Source organism: Puntigrus tetrazona, chromosome 6 (assembly GCF_018831695.1).
Source record: "Puntigrus tetrazona isolate hp1 chromosome 6, ASM1883169v1, whole genome shotgun sequence".
In the NCBI taxonomy this organism is placed as follows: domain Eukaryota; kingdom Metazoa; phylum Chordata; class Actinopteri; order Cypriniformes; family Cyprinidae; genus Puntigrus; species Puntigrus tetrazona.
In genome coordinates this window covers 26,856,643-26,875,617 of record NC_056704.1, presented here as the reverse complement: position 1 = coordinate 26,875,617, position 18,975 = coordinate 26,856,643, and the positions used below count along the sequence as shown (strand labels likewise).

General features: G+C 36.5%; 1 protein-coding gene across 5 annotated transcripts in view; it reads left to right on the top strand.

The window, feature by feature from the left end:
• slc12a5a (solute carrier family 12 member 5a) overlaps positions 1 to 18,975 on the top strand; it is a 127,181-nt gene that overhangs the window by 79,702 nt on the left and 28,504 nt on the right. For all 5 annotated transcript variants that reach the window (XM_043242658.1, XM_043242657.1, XM_043242660.1 and 2 more), the window contains 2 exons: positions 5,306 to 5,400; positions 6,547 to 6,678. In XM_043242658.1, the coding sequence (XP_043098593.1) occupies positions 5,306 to 5,400; positions 6,547 to 6,678 (227 nt within the window). The remainder of the gene's footprint in view (positions 1 to 5,305; positions 5,401 to 6,546; positions 6,679 to 18,975) is intronic.

Below are 18,975 nucleotides of genomic sequence, written 5' to 3'. Positions count from 1 at the left end.
GCACAGACGTACAGTAAACCACTCCGGATTTCTCCAGAAACTGTAAAAGTGTGTTTGTGACATCTTCCTGGAGCTCTCACTCCGACGTTTTAGTCCTGTGAGAGGTTCAGGCCACCTCTGCCACACGAATCGTTATCGGTGAGCTGAAGAGTGCGGCTGTTTGTCTCAAAACCTCTCTAAAACACTCCTCGGCAGTGATGAAACATCGATCTGTGAGCGCAGGTTCAGATGCACGCGGCCGGCGACCGCAGCGGAGCGTCTCATTAACGCTCGCAAACCCTGAAGATGTTTGGACAGATTTGTGCATTAGCGCTCCTGCAGGACCGGTGCTTCGCCAAACATAATGAGAGGAAAGATCAAACCGGTCTGGGATCAGCAGTCAAGGGCGGCAGATGGCGGTCCTGCTGCGCGCTGTCGCTATTCAGAGCCCCCGCTAGCCGAAGAGTCTAGTCGGAGAACGATAAAAACCTCGTGATAGAGACGCAAGACCCGGTCCTGCCACGCCGAGGTCGTTCCTGCTGCAAGCTTTTGTTGCTCTCGGCAGGAGAAGGTCACGCCACGCTTCTGTGAAAGTCCCGACGTCTCATTCGGCAGGGCTTTTTGGAGATTTCTCCGCTTTGAAGCGATCGCATTAATGAGCGCAGTTGAAAACCGCCACAATTTTCGAAGCAGCGCATACGTAAATATTAGACTTAATAAAAACATTGCTGCTTATCCTGCTTTGAAGTCCTGAAGTGATCGTATTGATGCAGAACCAACAAGCGATTGACAAATATGAAAAAACATAAAGACAGTCGTGAATCATCCAAGAAATGGCACACGGTTTCAAGGGTATGTAAACTTTTGAAAGGCCTTATTATTAAATTCTATTATTTGGTCACGTGGAGAATATATAAATATCTGTTATATGAAATATAGCTTATGCAGTATTAATTCCACAATAACATGCAATTTTTATAGTCCTACAAGGGGCGTGTAAATTTATGAACATATATATATATATATATATATATATATATATATATATATATATATATATATATATATATATGCTTTTAATTGCATTAATCACACTTTGCACCTCAATCTTAACTTTATATTACAATTTAATTAATAATTCAAATAAAGAAATATTTTTGTACTATTAATATAATGTCAAATAAATTCATGTAATTAATATTTAAAATTATATAATATATAATAAATTATATTTAAAAGTAGAATATTATAATTGATATGAGACAACCGTCTCAAATTACAGTTATATTTTTAAAAAATAAATCAATATTTATTTACATTATATTTTTATATATATTTATAGTTTTTGTCCACATGCTTTTCGCTGTATTAATGTTATCAGGTAATTTACTGATTGAATGTACTTTTGAAAGATATTTATTTTGGAAATATATAAGCAGTTGAAAGATAAAGTTCACCCAAAATGTATAATGATTTATTCACTCTCAAGTCTCTTCTGCAGAACACAAAAGAGGGTATACTGAAAAGTGCTCTGGAACGGCTAGTTCTTTCCCCATCATTTTCATTATCTCTCTCTCTCTCTCTCTCTCTCTCTCTCTTTCTCTGTAGATGCTAAGATTTTCACGAGTTTTGAATGCATCTTCTGCCAAATGTGTAAATATTGTCTAGAGTCTCAGACCTGGAAATTGGCAAAAAAGATAAAGTAAACTGTGCGCTATGAAGTTGCATGAAGCCAAAAGATCTGTTTTTTTGCGAAAGCTCTTGCTATTTTTTGCCCGGGCGACGTCTGAGACTCAGACTGCTTTGAGTTTTTGCCAGTCGTTGCTATTTATAGGCCCCTGTGAAACATTGTCCCGTGAAACCAACACTGATGAATCCCTGACAATGTGTCACAATATTTGAGCCAATGAAAGAGCAGATTTGACTGTGTCATAGCAGAGGGTCTTCATTCTGTCAGACAGGGCTGGGCGCTCAACTCTGATATTACTTTGCCACAGAAACACACTCCAGTGTGTTCTTTGAAAGAAAAAAGCCAGCGAGCATGACCAAACCGAGCATTATTTTCTGGATTTAATCATCTGCTTCCAGACGGCCCGGCGGTGTCACTGAGCAGAGTGTGTTAGAAAGAAATACTAAAGCTGACAGCGAGTCCCTTTCTCTTACACACAAGTTAGGAAGCTCTGATTGATCACAGCCGGCCGAGGGAGTGTGTGACTGGAGCGGACGCTGCGTCAGATCGGTGACGGCTTCACGCTCTGTATCATTCTACCTGTCTTCATACCTTCCTACCATCCATCCAGCTATCTGTCTATCTATCTATCTATCTATCTATCTATCTATCTATCTATCTATTTATATATCTATCTATCTATTTATCATTCTGTCTATCTATCTATCTATCTATCTATCTGTCTGTCTATCTATCTATCTATCTATCTATCTATCTATCTATCTATCTATCTATCTATCATTCTGTCTATCTGTCTATCTATCTATCTATCTATCTATCTATCTATCTATCTATCTATCTATCTATCTATCTATCTATCTATCTATCTATCTATCTATCTATCTATCTATCTATCTATCTATCTATCTATCTATCTATCTATCTATCTATCTATCTGTCTATCTATCTATCTATCTATCTATCTATCTATATCTATCTATCTATCTATCTATCTATCTATCATATCTATCTATCTATCTATCTATCTATCTGTCTGTCTGTCTGTCTATCTATCTATCTATCTGTCTGTCTGTCTATCTATCTATCTATCTATCTGTCTGTCTGTCTGTCTGTCTATCTATCTATCTATCTATCTATCTATCTATCTATCTATCTATCTATCTGTCTATCTATCTATCTATCTATCTATCTATCTATCTATCTATCTATCTATCTATCTATCTATCTGTCTGTCTGTCTGTCTATCTATCTATCTATCTATCTATCTATCTATCTATCTATCTATCTATCTATCTATCTATCTATCTATCTATCTATCTGTCTATCTGTCTATCTATCTATCTATCTGTCTGTCTATCTATCTATCTATCTATCTATCTATCTATCTATCTATCTATCTATCTATCTATCTATCTATCTATCTATCTATCTATCTATCTATCTATCTATCTATCTATCTATCTATCTATCTATCTATCTATCTATTTATATATCTATCTATCTATTTATCATTCTGTCTATCTATCTATCTATCTATCTATCTATCTATCTGTCTTACTATCTGTCTAGGGTTTAACTTTACTCACATGTGATATTTAGATCAGGTTTGCATTTTCTGCTGTTACATGCGTTCATGCCTGGATGATATCATTAAAGCACACAACAACATTAATTTGTTCTGCACAGCTCCTTTTCGTCGTGAAATGCGAAACCGAAGCATCTGATTTTCCATTTAAGCCTTTTATCCGACATTAAGTCAGCAGTGGCATTTCTGGAAGGCGGTCCCTCTAACCTCTGCACTCCTACCCAGAAAAAGCAAAGTCCTGATTACAGGTTATTCCTCCGGTCCCAGTTTGATTTCTCCGGCGGTCAGTCCCAGTGTGTGAGCTGACAGCTGATCTCCTCGCTCCGGCTGCGATGTAGCGGCTGCCTGCTGTCATCGCTTGATTGATGCTTCGGCCTCTGGAGCATTTCAGTATGGCTGTCAGTCTGTCACGCTGCATTGAGCTAAATCACACCGTACCGTGGACTTGGGCTTACGTTACAGTGACAGTCTGTAAGGCCGCGGGCCTGAGGGAACGTATATTTTCTCCCTGCGACATGTACCTAGGGGCTGAGCATCACAAATAATTACAACAACAAGACACAAAGATAGTTGCAAAAAATAAAAATACTTAAAACGCCACTGGTGTTAATGTGTCAAACACAACAAGCCAAGGTTAAATATTTAAACGCACAATTAGACAATTTGACGGTGTTTTTTGCACTATATGCTTTTTTTTTGTAAAACAAAATAGGTTCTATATTATGGTTCAACTTGAATAAAGATAAATAGTTAAATTGCATTTAGAATTAATGGCGATATTCAAACCTGAGGTCATGAGGTCATTTCACTGGCGGGAAAAGCAAATACTTGTGCTTTTAAACTTTTTAATTAAGATTAATACTTATGTACTTTGATTACAAATATCTTTAAACTAGAGAGAGCAATATAACAGAAACACAGAATAACAGACAGGCCTGCATTGTAAGAAAAGATGCATAAAATCAAATGTTTCACCTACATTATCCTATGCCTCTTCTGTAATTCAGTGGTCCTAATTATTCGAAAAGTTTAAAATATTCTTGTGCTTTCTGGAACATTCCAGTCACGAAACACGCTGATCATCCAATGTACGTTTATGAAGATTTGTTAGCTGTTTATGTTAAGCTGTTAGCTGTTAGCATATGCATTTTAATATTTATGCATGAGTAACATTAGCTTGTCAATGTTTTTTGTTGTTGTTGCTTTTTCAATGAGGCACAAATAGTGACGGGATTTTCATATTCAGCGTGTCAAGCTTTAAAATTAAAATTCACTGTTTCACAGTATAATGTCCAGGCAGTACATTTTTCAAACTCGGTTTCATTAAGCTCCTTTTACTCAACATCAAGTGTGATACAAAATGCGCAGTCGGGTAAATTTCCTGCTAATGAAGCGCACGGGAACATTCAATACAGAAAGTTCCTTCAAATGAACATTGTACATTAGGTCGTAGGGGTTGGAGCCTTCAGACTTTTCTTAGCAGTCCTTTTTAAAGCAGCGTGTGTGCTGTGCACCTCTTTAAAATTCCTCTCCTGTGGTGTGAGGGAGTCCAGAGACCCAATCACCACTCGAACCCTGTCATCCAGGCACTAAAAATATCTGCCCTCTGATCCAAGCTCCCAGGTGAATGAACACACCGGCAGTGTAAGCCGCAGAGATACAGGTCATCTCAAACGCTCCACATGTGAAACCTGTATGCATCGCTGCCTACTTTACTATAGTATTCGTACTGTTTTAGCAGAAGAACCATGTGAACTAATGCCATTTCTTGCAGCTCAGACATTAAAAGCGCGACACTGGCTATATGGGTTTGATTCCAAGGGAATGCATGAGCTGTAATGCAATGCAAGTCGCTTCGGATAAAAGCATCTGCCAAATGCATACGAGTGAATTCAATTTCTCTGCACAGTACGCATCTCTTTGTAGTATGCATGTGTGACCTAAAATGTGCAACTAAAATCATCGCAGCAGGTTTTTCCTCGTAAAGCCCCCTGGAGTTGCGTGGCATCTGCTGTCACGCTGATGATTTATTTGTGTTTTTTTGCTAACAGGAGATGGTAACCCCAAGGAGAGCAGTCCATTCATCAACAGCACCGACCCAGAGAAGAACCAGCAATATGACGGCAAGAACATGGCACTGTTTGAGGTACGCACGCGCACTTGAAATGATAAAACCTGCAACTGCGGCGCGTTTCAGCTCTCGTTAGAGCTAGACAGTGAGGTGCACGCAAGCAAACGATAGTGATTAACGGAATAAAAGAGTCTGACAGTAATTAATAAGGATAATTAGCGTTTGAAGGGCAGGAAGTCCCCAGGACACTGAACTCTGCAGGTGGATGATAACAGCATGCCAGTCCGAAAGAAGCATAAAACACATGCTGTACCGCATCTAAAACTATTTTTTAACTGCCTTTATATGGCCTTATATTAATGAATATATTTAATTTAGAGATGCCCAACCTTTTAATGTAAAGGGCTAGAAGTCTAACAGTAGGGCCAACAGTAAATGTAATCATAAATTATTCATTTAAATAACATTTTATATATATTTATTTCAATGCAAGAAAAATGTAAAACATAAAGACGTTATAAATTAGAAATTAAAACAAAGATATGAGTTAGAAATGAATGATTAGATACGATTGATTTGGGGAGAGGATGATATTTGGGCATCTGTGGTTTAAATGAAACACCAAAAATTGATTGAAATGTTGATTAGTTAATAGAGCCTAAATTATTCATTTAGATGCATTTTAAACGGAGATCTTAATCTTAGTCTGTAGGTAGATCTGCAATGATATTTTGCTTTACATTTATGACCTCGAAAATCTTAAATGTGTATCTTTTAGAGTTTCAGAAAAGACCTGAACGACTGCAAATATACGCAGTATGCATATGTTTTTAGCATGCATGTATAATTACTGCATAATTTAATAAAATGCGAATTGCTGCAATCATTACGTCATTTTCCTCAGATCATCTGAGCTGATGAATGCAGCCATTTTATAGCTTCTGTCCTCACTGTGACAACTAGCGGCCTCTTTGTTTCCGGTTTTATTTTTTCTACATTTTCTAGATGATGCTTCTTAATCGAAACATGAGAACGAAGCGCAACTGAGGGTCTCAACAGCTATTAAAGAGCAAACTCCGAGCAAAGATTGTGCTCTGGGCTAGTCGTTTGTAATCCGTTCATGTAAACATGACATTTTAGATGTTCCTCACAAGCTACTTGAATTATTTAATGCCTACAATATTTGTTCTGTGTGTGTGTGTGTGTGTGTTTACCCTACAGGAGGAGATGGACACGATTCCCATGGTATCGTCTCTTCTCAGCAGTCTCGCCAACTACTCAAACCTGCCCCAGGGCAGCAAAGAACACGAGGAGGCGGAAAACAACGAAGGCTCGCGCAAGAAACCTGTCCAGGTAGACGCACACGCTTACGGCACGCTCTCAAAGCGGCGGAGATCGCACATTTTCGTCTAGCTCTGGATTGCTACAGGTGTTAATTAATCGGCTGCTGCTAGACACAGCACATAAACATAGCGAGATCTCGGATGTGACTCAAACGACGGCTCTCAGCTCTGTCTTGCACTTTTGACCTGCGACCTGATCTCCCTTGGTCCCTCGCCATCCCAGAGAGAGCGTGCTCATTAGAGAGTGGCCTCGATCAGCCTCATAACCTCCCTCGTGGCGCTGGCCTTTCCCGGTCTGTTTCTCAGTCTGTCGTGTGCAAATTCGCTTCCAACTCTGTTTTAGTATTATAAAAAAAAAAAAATAATCATTTAAGCATATAAGCAACTTCTGGGAGTCTCACTTGTGCAAATGTAAGTGAAGTCATATTGTGGTACATAACACACTGATAAAATGAGTTTATTTAATTACTCATACAATTTTATTTCATAAATAGTCTTTCATTTGCAACAAAATAATACAAACCGTATGTAAGTATGAATTTAAAGGCATGATTTTTGCAGCAAATCAAACCGAGCAGTGCAATATTATTTTTGTATTTTTATATGCTATTATAATACTAATCAACCGATGTACTGGTCGATATTTCACTTTTTTTTTTTTTTGTTATACCTTAAATTGTGGAAATTGTGACGTTGTGAGGACTTTAATTTTGACAGAATTCAGAGTGCCTGACTGCATGAATCTCTTCATTAGTTTGCTGTCTCTATGTAATAATAAATCTAAAAAGTATTATAGTATTTGCTTTTCTATTATCAGTAAAAAAAAATAAATAATGCATTCTTATTTACTGTCAGTATTCAACAAATGTTTTCTATCATTTTAAGAAGTGTTACGATTAGAGACAAAAATAAGTTTCCATCTAAATGTTTATTTTATATATATATATATATATATATATATATATATATATATATATATATATATATATATACAAACTAAATTATAAACGCAACACTTTTGTTTGTTTTATCTGAACTATGTGCACAAATGGCCTATTTCTCTCAAATATTGTTTTAAATCTGTGTTAGTGAGCACTTCTCCTTTACCGTGTGGCATATCAAGATGCTAATTAGACAGCATCGTTATTGCACAGGTGTGGCCACAAAAACAGTCCCCTCTTAAATGTGCAGTATCACCACACAGCACAATGCCACAGATGTCTCGAGTTTTGAGGGTGAGCGTGCAGTTGGCCTGCTGACCGCAGGAACGTCCACCAGAGCCGCCCGTGAAATGAATGTTCATTTTCTCTACAATAAGCCGTCTCCAAAGGCGTTTCAGAGAAATTGGCAGCACATCCAACCGGCCTCACAACCATGCGTGACCACGGCAGCCCAGGACCTTCATCTCCGAGATCATCTGAAGCCAGCCACGGCAACCATTTCTGCACAAACTGTCAGGGAAGCTCATCTGCATGCTCGTCATCCTCATCGGAGTCTCCAGCTGACTGCAGTTCGTCGGCTTAACCGACTTGAGTGGGTGCTCAGATTCGATGGCCAGCCTAAGGCGCACCTGTGCGATAATCATGCTGTCTAATTAGCGTCTTTGATACGCCACACCTGTGAGCTGGGTGGATTTTGCACAGTATGCATATTTTTGAAATAACGCAAAAAATATTTGAGTGGTTTTAGTTTGCAATTTTGATTCAATCAAAAGAGAGCCTCTAAAGAGCATGCGCGCGACATTTAATGTGCGTCTAGCTATCTCCCGTTACAATCCCCCCCTGGTTTTCAAGCAGCCAAAATGACCGTAACCCTGTCGTGCTGTACATCCTCTCTCAGCTGTACGGGGAGAGCGAGTGGGAGAGAAACGAGTAAAACAGAGAACCGAGTTGGAATTGGATTTGTGCTCTCAACGCGATCGAGGAGAGTGATAATCTTCCTCTTGTTTCACACTGCGACTTCAACTTAATTAGCTCATCTTGCAAAGCATCTGCTCTCCAATCAGCCTCCATTTTGAGAGGGTCAATCCGCTCATCTTCAGCAGCAAATGTCCTCACATAACCAGACGCACGCTCTGTGCCGAGGGTTCGTTCATTACCAAACTCCCTCCAGGATCGAGATCAACTCTATCTCTCGTTCTAAAGATGCTTTTAGATTGCAAAAATAGCACAGGCATCACATCTACATTGAAACCAATACTATTTTTTAAATGTTTGGGGTCAGATTTTTATTTTATTGAGCGAAGATGCATTCAGTTGTTCAAAAGATACCATAAAGAAATGTATAATGCTGCAAAAGATGAATTTCAAAAGAAATACGCTGTTTTTTTGAACTTCCTATTCATCAAAGAATCAAGAGAAAGTTAATGCATCACAAAAATGTAAAGCAGCTCAGCCGTTTTTAACACTGATAATGATCATAAATGTTTCTTGAGCAGCTTATTAAAGCGTTTTCTGTGGATCATGTGACACAGAAGACCAGAGTAATGATGCTGAAAATTCAGCTTTGATTATAGAAATAAATGACATTTACAGTATATTCAAATAGAAGACAGTTTTTTTTTAAATTGTAAATATATTTCACAGTATTACTGATTTTACTAGATTTTTAATCAAATAAAACACTGGCGAGCATAAGACACATGTGTACTTTGCTCATCTTACTATTTACTAGTTTTACTTTTCAAGTACTGAACACACAGAGTTATTAACTTTGGGCATTTGCACGATTTACAAATCGCTGAACTATTCACGAATGCATCATATGACAGTCTTTGGCATCACTTAATCTCATTGGTTTTAGTTTCAACCTTAGCCTCAGCAGCGTTTTTAGGCTAAATATCAAGTTAAAATTACTAGTGTGCATACTTGCATATAATAGTATATTTACACTTTTAACATTATTGTAGCATGTCTGCGGTGCACTTGTGTCGTAGCCGTCGATGTTGTGTTTCTGGGACTTCTTGTGTCAATTACCGCGGCTGACGTGGGCCGAATGCACGCCTAAAAATGTTATTTTTTCTCTCGAAGGATGATGCAAGATGAGCGATGAAGTAGTTTTCGCCTCATATCAGATGTTCCGGGCGGCGACATGTGGTCGTTACAGTTGCCATATGCTCTCCGTGGACCAAAAGCCAACACTCGCTACGTGAACACACACACACACACACACACACACACACTCGTAGGAAAAAATGCTAATTCATGTGAAGCTCTGAGGGACGGGGGGCGCGGGGCAGTTATTTGTGCAATTTCTAAACATGCTGGCGTACACACAGTAATCCGTGTTGGGCTGACAGTGATATTCGCTGCCCTTTTCCTTCCCCTGCCATCGCTGTGGTTTTTAATAATTCACCCCGTCTGAACTAAGTCACATTAACGCTGTCAGCTCCTGTTTGGGCAGCCAAGCGAGAGGAGACCATTACAAGCTCCTTGCTTTCCCTCCCCTGCTCTTCTGCCTCTCTGGCGTCGGTTATCAGGTCGTTCGTCGATCCTGATGGCGTGCAAAGCATACAGCATGAACACATTCATGCCAGAACCATGTTTGGAGAAAACGATATTTCGCTTAAAACGAAGTCCATTATGTGTTTTTTGTATTGCAGCATAATTTTCATGACAATTAAACACATTTTCCCCCATAGCAAAAGAATCTCATTACTGTAGTGAGAAACTGTCAACATGTTTATAGCAGCTCTCTGAATAATAACATCTGCTTTAATGACACAGACATTTGAGGGAAACTCAATCACGCCCTTGAGTGCTGATGTTTGTTACCGCCACGAGGAAAGCAAGAGCACAGCGAGAAAGAAATTCATTCTTTTATTCATCGAGGATGCATCGAATTGATCGAAAGTGACAGTAAAGTCATTTACGATGTTGCAAAAGATTCATTTTTGCTTCGCATTCATCTGAGGATCCCGAAAATAAAACGTATCCCAGTTTCCATAATAATAATACGAAGCAGTGCAACTGTTACAATATTGATAATTAGATTATCTAAAAAAATATTTCTAACGGTAATAATGCTGTTTAGCTCAAATTGTACAGTTACATTTTACAATATAAAACAGCTCATTATATCACTATTTTTTATGTATTTTTGATCAAATAAGTTCAGACTCCTTTTAAAAACTTTTGATCCATAGTGTTTAATGCTTGTTTAAGCCTTATTGTAATCCAGTAAGCATTGATACATGTCATGCCTTAAATATGAATAATGTAGAGTCAGAGACATAAAGAATAGTTAGGTGTAGTTCTAGTTGGGATGTAATAATTTTTAGACATTGCAAATGCACTTTTATTTGCCTAGCATGCCTAATACGTCGAAGGTGCAAAACGTTTCGAATAGGAATTACATGAACTGGTATGGTACCATGCTTTAATTTAAAAAGATCATATTTGAGAAAATAAAGAGTAATCTGGATATTGCATGTAATATGTCTATTATAAAACAGCTGTATATTAATGTTTTGCTGCTTTCGTTCTACTTTGCGTTCTTTCACCATTAAAACTGAAACCTTGCTCTGAAATTCATTCTCCGCTTCTGTGAACGGTAAACCCCGCCTACATTGATTTGATTGGTCATCTCAATCATTTCGACATTGACTGAGGCAGACTAAAACATCAAACTGATGCATCCCAACAACAATACATTCCCTGCTACAGAATTTCTACTACTAAAAAAAGCAAGCCTCGCCAGTTTGCGGTGCGGTGCGTTTCAGGGTGCGCTGTCTCTTTAAAGTGTGTCGCTTTTCAGGCTTTCTAGAAGCTCAGTTGTTGAAAACCGCTCTGTCATTCCTAAAGAGGGATCCATTATCTGCCGGTTTCACATGTTGTCGCCGCGGCTGGGCAGGTGGTGCTGTCCGCGGCGCTTTTATAGCCTGAGCAGCTGTCAATATCCGCAGTGGGAGCGAGACACCTGAGGCTCGCGGTCAGGGTCCTCCGACGGCCGTCCCAGGAGGCCGCTGGGCATCTGCTCTCCGCTGCCTTTACCTGAGAATCTCTACGGCTGGAAGCAGCCTGTGGGAAACCGTAAACACACACACACACTCTCTCGGGACGAGCGAGGCTTGATTACGCACCTGCTCCAGCTCGAGTGTGATGGAGTCTTCTGGCTGCTGGAGAGTGACCGCTGCCAAACGCTGTTGATTCAGACTTTCACACTCGCTCGGCACGCCACCGCAGCTTCTATAATGAGAGCTCATTTCAGCCCGCATGGCGTCGATGCCACACGCCAGATACCGAAATATCCCAGACATCTCAAAGTACCGTCAAGTACCTTGGAGTAATATGTAAATATTGGGTTGCACTTTATTTCGACAGCCCACTTTAAACTATATAAGTAACTACATACGTACTAAATGTCAATTCATTCTCATTCACTTGCAACTGCATGTCTGCTGACTCTGAGAGTAGACTGTCAAGGTAGGTTTAGGGTGAGTTGATATACGCTTGTAACGTTTCTCATAGCCAGAACGTTGCATGTCGCGAACCCATCGAAATGAAGTGTTTTATTGGTTTATTGAGATTTGTGCATCATCTAAAAGCTGAATAAATAAGCTTTCGTACATTATACATTAGCGTATAGTTTGTTAGGTTTGGGCAGTGTTTGGCCAAGACGCAACTATTTGAACATTTGGGATCCGAGGGTGCACAAAACTCTAAATATTGGGCGAAAACGCCTTTAAAGGTGTCATGCATTGTATTGCCATGCTTATTACAAATCAGAATTAAGTTTTGATATATTTACAGTAGGAAATTTGCTAAATATAGTAATGTTCTAATGATTTTTGGCATAAAAAAATTTATTTAAAAAAAAAAATAAATAATAAAAAAAAAAAAAAAAATATATATATATATATATATATATATATATATATATATATATCCTGAAATGAAACCTGAAAAATAAAAGCTATAAATTTTGCAACAGGAAAATACTCAGTCATTACTCAGTTGTTGTTTACTAGTCAAAGTTACAAAACGATGCTTTGATTGGATGCCAGGGTGTTACTATGTGGTTGCTAAGGCATTCTGATTGGTTGTCTGAGTGTTTCTGATCAGTTACGTTGCCCTGGCTGGTTGCCAGATCTTTCTCATTGACTGTAAAAACAGTCTCAAGCTACACGTCCCAGGTTCTTCCATCGATATCCCATAATTTTGTAATAATCCACTTTGGGAAAAGCTAAGCAACTAAACACTTGCTTTAGCAACCAATTCTAATAAAACAAAGAGGACTGATATTTGGGGGGTTTTTTTGGTGGATAAAAGACTATGTTGTGTGGGTCTTCCAGAAGCTGTCACAGGATTTTGTTGGTAATCTTCAGGAGGTGAAGAGCACTTGATTTGTATTCTGGTCGTTCTCTGAGGTTTAAGTGTGCCGATTTAAAACCTCGTCTGTTCAGGCCGCGGTGGGAACGGCAGGTTTCCTTCAGGTTTATTGCGTTCCTGTTCTACGGCTGAATGTGTTCCTGCAGTTCAGCTGAACATAACCTCAACTTTTAACGAGAAAAAAAAAACTTTCCTTTATTGACTTCTGTTAGGGTTAGTGTTCACGCTGAAGTCTATTCCCAGCAGAGCTTCCGTTTAGCAAAGTTAGACATTTCCTTCTGTCCTACAAGCTGCCGAGGAGAAAAGACGAAAGAAATCTTTTGAAGAACAATTGTTGACCAAAAAAAAATGAAGGAAGGCAAAAGCGTTAGTATTATATTGTATATATGAATATAGTATTATAATTTAATTATTATTAAGAAAGACTAACAACAAAAAACTTTAAAACATTAACTTTAAACTTAATAAATGTAAAGTTTAATAATACAAATCTATAAATATAAATAGCATATCAGTGATACTAAAATGACTGCTAAAATGTAAAAGACTTTTGTTAAAAGGCAAAAATATATTATTATTATTATTATTATTATTATTATTAAATTATATTAGAAGCATAATTTTATTTTATAATATAATTAATTATAATATATTAATTACAATATAATAATTAATATATATATATATATGAATATTAAATATTAATATATATATATATATATATATATATATATATATATATATATATAATATGTATATATATATATATATATATATATATATATATATATATATATATATATATATATATAAATATAAAAATTGGCAAAAACAATCAACAGAATTACTAGAATTTTACATTTAAATGAAAACAAAGAAATAAACAAGTAATGCAAATAATGCAAATTATTCATAGTAACTATACAGCATAACAATGCTTTACTTTTAATCAAATAAAAAATAAAATATTACATTTTAATAAATATTTCAGATTTTACATGTGCAATTATATTGCATGTTGTTGTGTCTTATCACTTTCTGTATAACGTTTTATATTATTAAATCATTTCTTATGACGTCATATGTAATGTAATGTAATTTTCAGTCATATGATAACGTCGCTTTCAGTACTTCTGTGATTGTCTTACTAGCTGCTCCGCTGATAATTATATACAGTAACTTCTCAAGATGTTTAGGAGCGTCTGGAAGGCTGCGTCTGTATCTTGTTTCAGTAATTATCTGTCTGATATTAAATCTCGACCCCAAACCCCAGCTCGGCTCAGCCAGTTGTTTCTGTGGCGACAGCATGTTTTTATTCCTAATTGCTGATTGGACACGTCTCACTCGCTCCTCTCATAATTAGAGCGATGCGCTGAAAGCGGAGGTTTGGTATCTTTGATTGTGTTTGGCTGTTCTTCGTGGACGCTGAGGAGCACAGCTGTATTGTTGCTGTGTTAAGTGAGGCGTAATCTTACCTTGACGCACGTTTTCTGAATGGAACTGATATGTGAGCTGCCTTTGGTAAAAGAAAGCACTCTAATATACGTAGTACGAAAAATGACGTTTCCCGAACGTCATTCAATTGCAATTCCAAACTCAAGCGATTTGGCAGAGTGTTGATATGTGGTTGCTAGGGTGTTCTGAATGGTTGCTAAGATTCGAGTCAAAAATAACTAACCCCAAATCTATCACGCTGTGCCTTTTTTGCCTGTTTTATATTCTGTTTTCAATATTTTCCATAAGCAATTATAATAGCGATGCTAACCGTAATAAGATCTAATAGTAAAGCAATATTTTATAATAATATTAATAATTAAGAGACTTTTACATGCTAATAAAAGTTTAATTTTAATGTAATAAAAAATACTTGGCGCACTGTAAAATAATAATTATTTTAATACATATGAATATAAAATATTAACATATTATTACATGCTACTTAATCAGTGTTTTAATAAATGCGAGCATTATACCTATTTAATGATTTGTATTTTACTACTATGAATATTTCCATAAATATGAATGTATTAACAATTATTTGCTAATATTGAAAGTTACATAACCACTGCGTAATGATTGTTTTCATAAATATGCGCATAATAAATATTTAATGATTATTAACACACTGTTGTGTTAATATTATATTCTGTATATTAATAATTTGCATACATACCCTATATAAAGCGGATTTGTTATGTATTTCAGATTTATGTTAATCTGTTATTTCTGTTCTGACTTGTGTACATTTACTTACATATTTATGTTAATTTTTTATATTTTATGCATGGAAGGTCTAAAAAACATTTCGTGTGAGAGAATGAGAGACAAATAACGCTTGAATCTGATTTGAGCTCATTTGAGTTCTTGTTCCGGATCCGGGTGTCCGGTTTTATGCAAATTCCGTCACGGAATGAATAAATATGCAGAAATAATTCTTTCGCCGCCATCAAGTCAAAAGCCGGAAAAACGATTGCGAGAAAGAAAGACGTGATTGAGACGCGAGCGCAGGCGAACACTTCAGGGCACGCAGACAGTAAATCTGATTAGCATTCATCTGACATCAGGCAAGAGGTGGCGCGCATTAGCATGAGGAGAAGGATGTCAAGATGACAAAGAAGATCTGCTTTCGCTGTGGCGTTCAGGACGAGTGCTGCTCGAGGGTCTGGAGGAACGAGGGGCTCCTTTAAGACGAACAGCTACAGGACGGCCTGATTGGAGCTAACTAGTGCTGTCAAATCATTAACCGTGATTAATCACGTGGAAAATAAAATATATATATATATAAATGCTCACTCGTGCATGTATATATTTACGTTTTTATATTATTTATATTATATATCATTTTTATGAATATAAATATATAGACGCAAATCCATAAATATTAATAATTAATATTAATATTAATATTTTCTAAATTTATACTATATGTTTGTGTATGTATTTTATATATATATATATATATATATATATATATATATATATATATATATATATATATATATATATATATATATATATATATATATATATATATATATATATATTATGTAAACAGAAACTTTTTCCGTGATTAATTGATTGACAGCACTGGAATTAACTAAAGCTGAAATAAAAATCTATTTAACAAAGTAAAAAAAACAACAAGACTCTTTAAAAACTTAGGCACAGGTCATGGTTATCATCGATAGCTAAAACTAAAAGATAGTTACTATAAATGAAAATGTCATTGAAAGTAAAAAATAAATGAAATACAATTAAATATGAAGGGTTGCTCTCGTCTCTCGTCTCGTCGGCTCCGGTACGGTACTAAGAGGAGGTAAAAATAGACTAAAGTAAATGTATAAATGCTTAACGCAACGAGTGGCGTCCCGATAGGTTATAACTAATAACTGAATGCGTTATATTGGTGGTAACGAACCTCGAGGGACCATTAGAGTTTCCTTCTGACTCTCGTTGCTCCAGAGATGTGCTTCAAAACATAATGGCTTTGATTTGTAGGTTGTTTAAGTATCTGGATATTGATCGGAGAACACTAACCAGATTAATGATTCTCTGTTTGGCTCCTCTGTACAATACACTGTTTGTATTTGGTGTAGATTACCAAAACTTAGTTTAGTAACAATTTATATGAAACATGCATATATATATATAACATTTTGTAACGATATTCATAGTGCCTTACAATCAGATTTGCTCTAATAAATGCATGTAACCACTTTTATGATGCAACTCAAATATATGACTTCATGCAAGTGTTGAAATCCATTATATATTATTCATGAAAAACATGAGTAGTATTAGTTATTGTTGTTAATCATTTTTAATGGCATTTGTTTTTTAAAAGAAATATTCCAAACTAGCAGAGATATTATTAAAAGCATGATATTCTTCAGATGTGCGAGGTTCGCTTCATTTGAGACCTCGCCGCAGTGTGTAATTATTGCCGTTGTTTCGCCCGCGATGTATAAAGCCACATTATATTAGATTACATTAATACTGAAATTAATCCTTGCTTCAGAAATCAAATTATCCCACACAGAATTGCACATTTGCATGGCTGATATTGAATTTAATGGCATGCATTATTCAGGCCTTCTTATTTATTTCAGGTTAATTAAATTAAAAGTCTTGTTTCCCAGTTTGCCATCTGCTGTCGCTTCGAGAGTACGGATGACTTGTTCTGGTGTGTGTGTGTGTGTGTGTGTGTGTTTCCCATCTGAGGGGCCTTATTCTCAGTCTGTTATGAAGGTTAAAAATATGCCGGAGGGAAGCATCTTCTCTCTCTGCAGTTCTCATTGTCTTTGCTCCTTTCAGCATGTCAGATTGTCTCCTAAATATAATAGTTAACGACAATTACTGTAATTAGCTCTAATTTATAAAACATATAGTTCTGGCTGTGGATTCTGAGTGCGTGAGTCATATTCAAAGGCTCTATAAAACAGCTGATATAAAGCACAGTTGGATGTCCTCTGTATCGTGGTGTTTTACAAAGTACTCTAAAGAACTTGAAAGATGAATAAGTTCAAAACAAGTTCAAAACAAGTACTTTTTGGATAGTTAATGCTAATGTTCTATATCACTTGTTGTGTGTGTGTGTGTGTGTGTGTGTGGGTGGGTGGGTGTTATATGATTATGAATAATTCTATTTATTTATTGTTTTTTAAAAGCAATAAGCTATATCAGCATTTTCTAATCGTTTTGAGACCATCAACCCCCAAATATGATCAAATGGCAGTTATGTGTAGTATATTTACTATTTATTCATATTTATTATCGGTTTAAGTTTATTTATGTTTATCAATTTAATAATTTAAATGCACTTGTTTGTTTTTTTATTTAAATACAAATTTATTTAATTACGCTTTATTCATTGAACCGTTTCATTTATTTATTTTAATCAAAAGTTTATTTATCATTTATTTTAAATGATTTTTTATTCATTTATTATTTTTTGCTTAATTTATCGCTTATTTAAATTACATAAATTACATAAAATACATAAAATATAAATTACTGTAACTTTATTTTTATTTATTTATTTACTTTTCACTCAATTTTTCCTATGAAATTTTTCCAAATGTTTCTCGTTTTAAAATATATTATTCACTGTGGCTATTGTTAACAGCAAAATAAAATGTTATTTTTTGAATGATGCATGGACTTTTTATGCAATTTTGCTTTCATACCTTGATATTTATAAGCTGCTTGATAAAACCACTGTTAAAAAAACCCCTCAGACACATATTTGAAAAGTCATATAGGGGTCCAAAACCCACCTGGCAACCACCCAGAGCACCTAAGCGACCGCATCTCAACAGTCTGGCACAGTAACACTCAATATTTCCTTCATAAAATGTAAAAATCTTGTCACACACTGTTCTCATGGTAGCTACAGTAAGGTGATTTTGTGAACACCGCTCAGTTATTCAGAGCATGTTTTCAGGTCTGAACTTCAAAGAGTCACGTGGGATTCACTCAAACACCCATTAGATCACATTTAATCAACTGTGTGAACTGAAAAGTGCTTTCACCAGCCCTTGAGAGTGTGTGTGTGTGTGCGTGTGGTTGTCCTGTACCTTACAGCGCACTCGTCCGCTGCAGATCTGTCCAGTCTGGTGAGCCGACTTTGCCTGTCTGACCTTTTTTGGTCGCTGGGATAATTGCATTTTATTGACGATGTCCTTGAACGGGGACGGGACGTATTTGAGTGTTTTTGGATGCGGTGTGGAAGGACACACACACACACACTGTTTATCAGACCTTTGTTCACTGTGTGTTAGTAGTTAGTGACCACACACACTCTCTCTTTCTCTCACGCTGGCTCCTACTGATCTTTGAAAGCCCTTGAAGCGAGCAGCGAGCACAAAGACAGTGAAGAGGAGGGTCATGATTTGCAGTGGTGTTGATCACAGGTTTTAATCTGCTCTGCAGCTTTCTCACAGTATGTGACTCTTTAGGTTATTTGCAATACTTCGTAT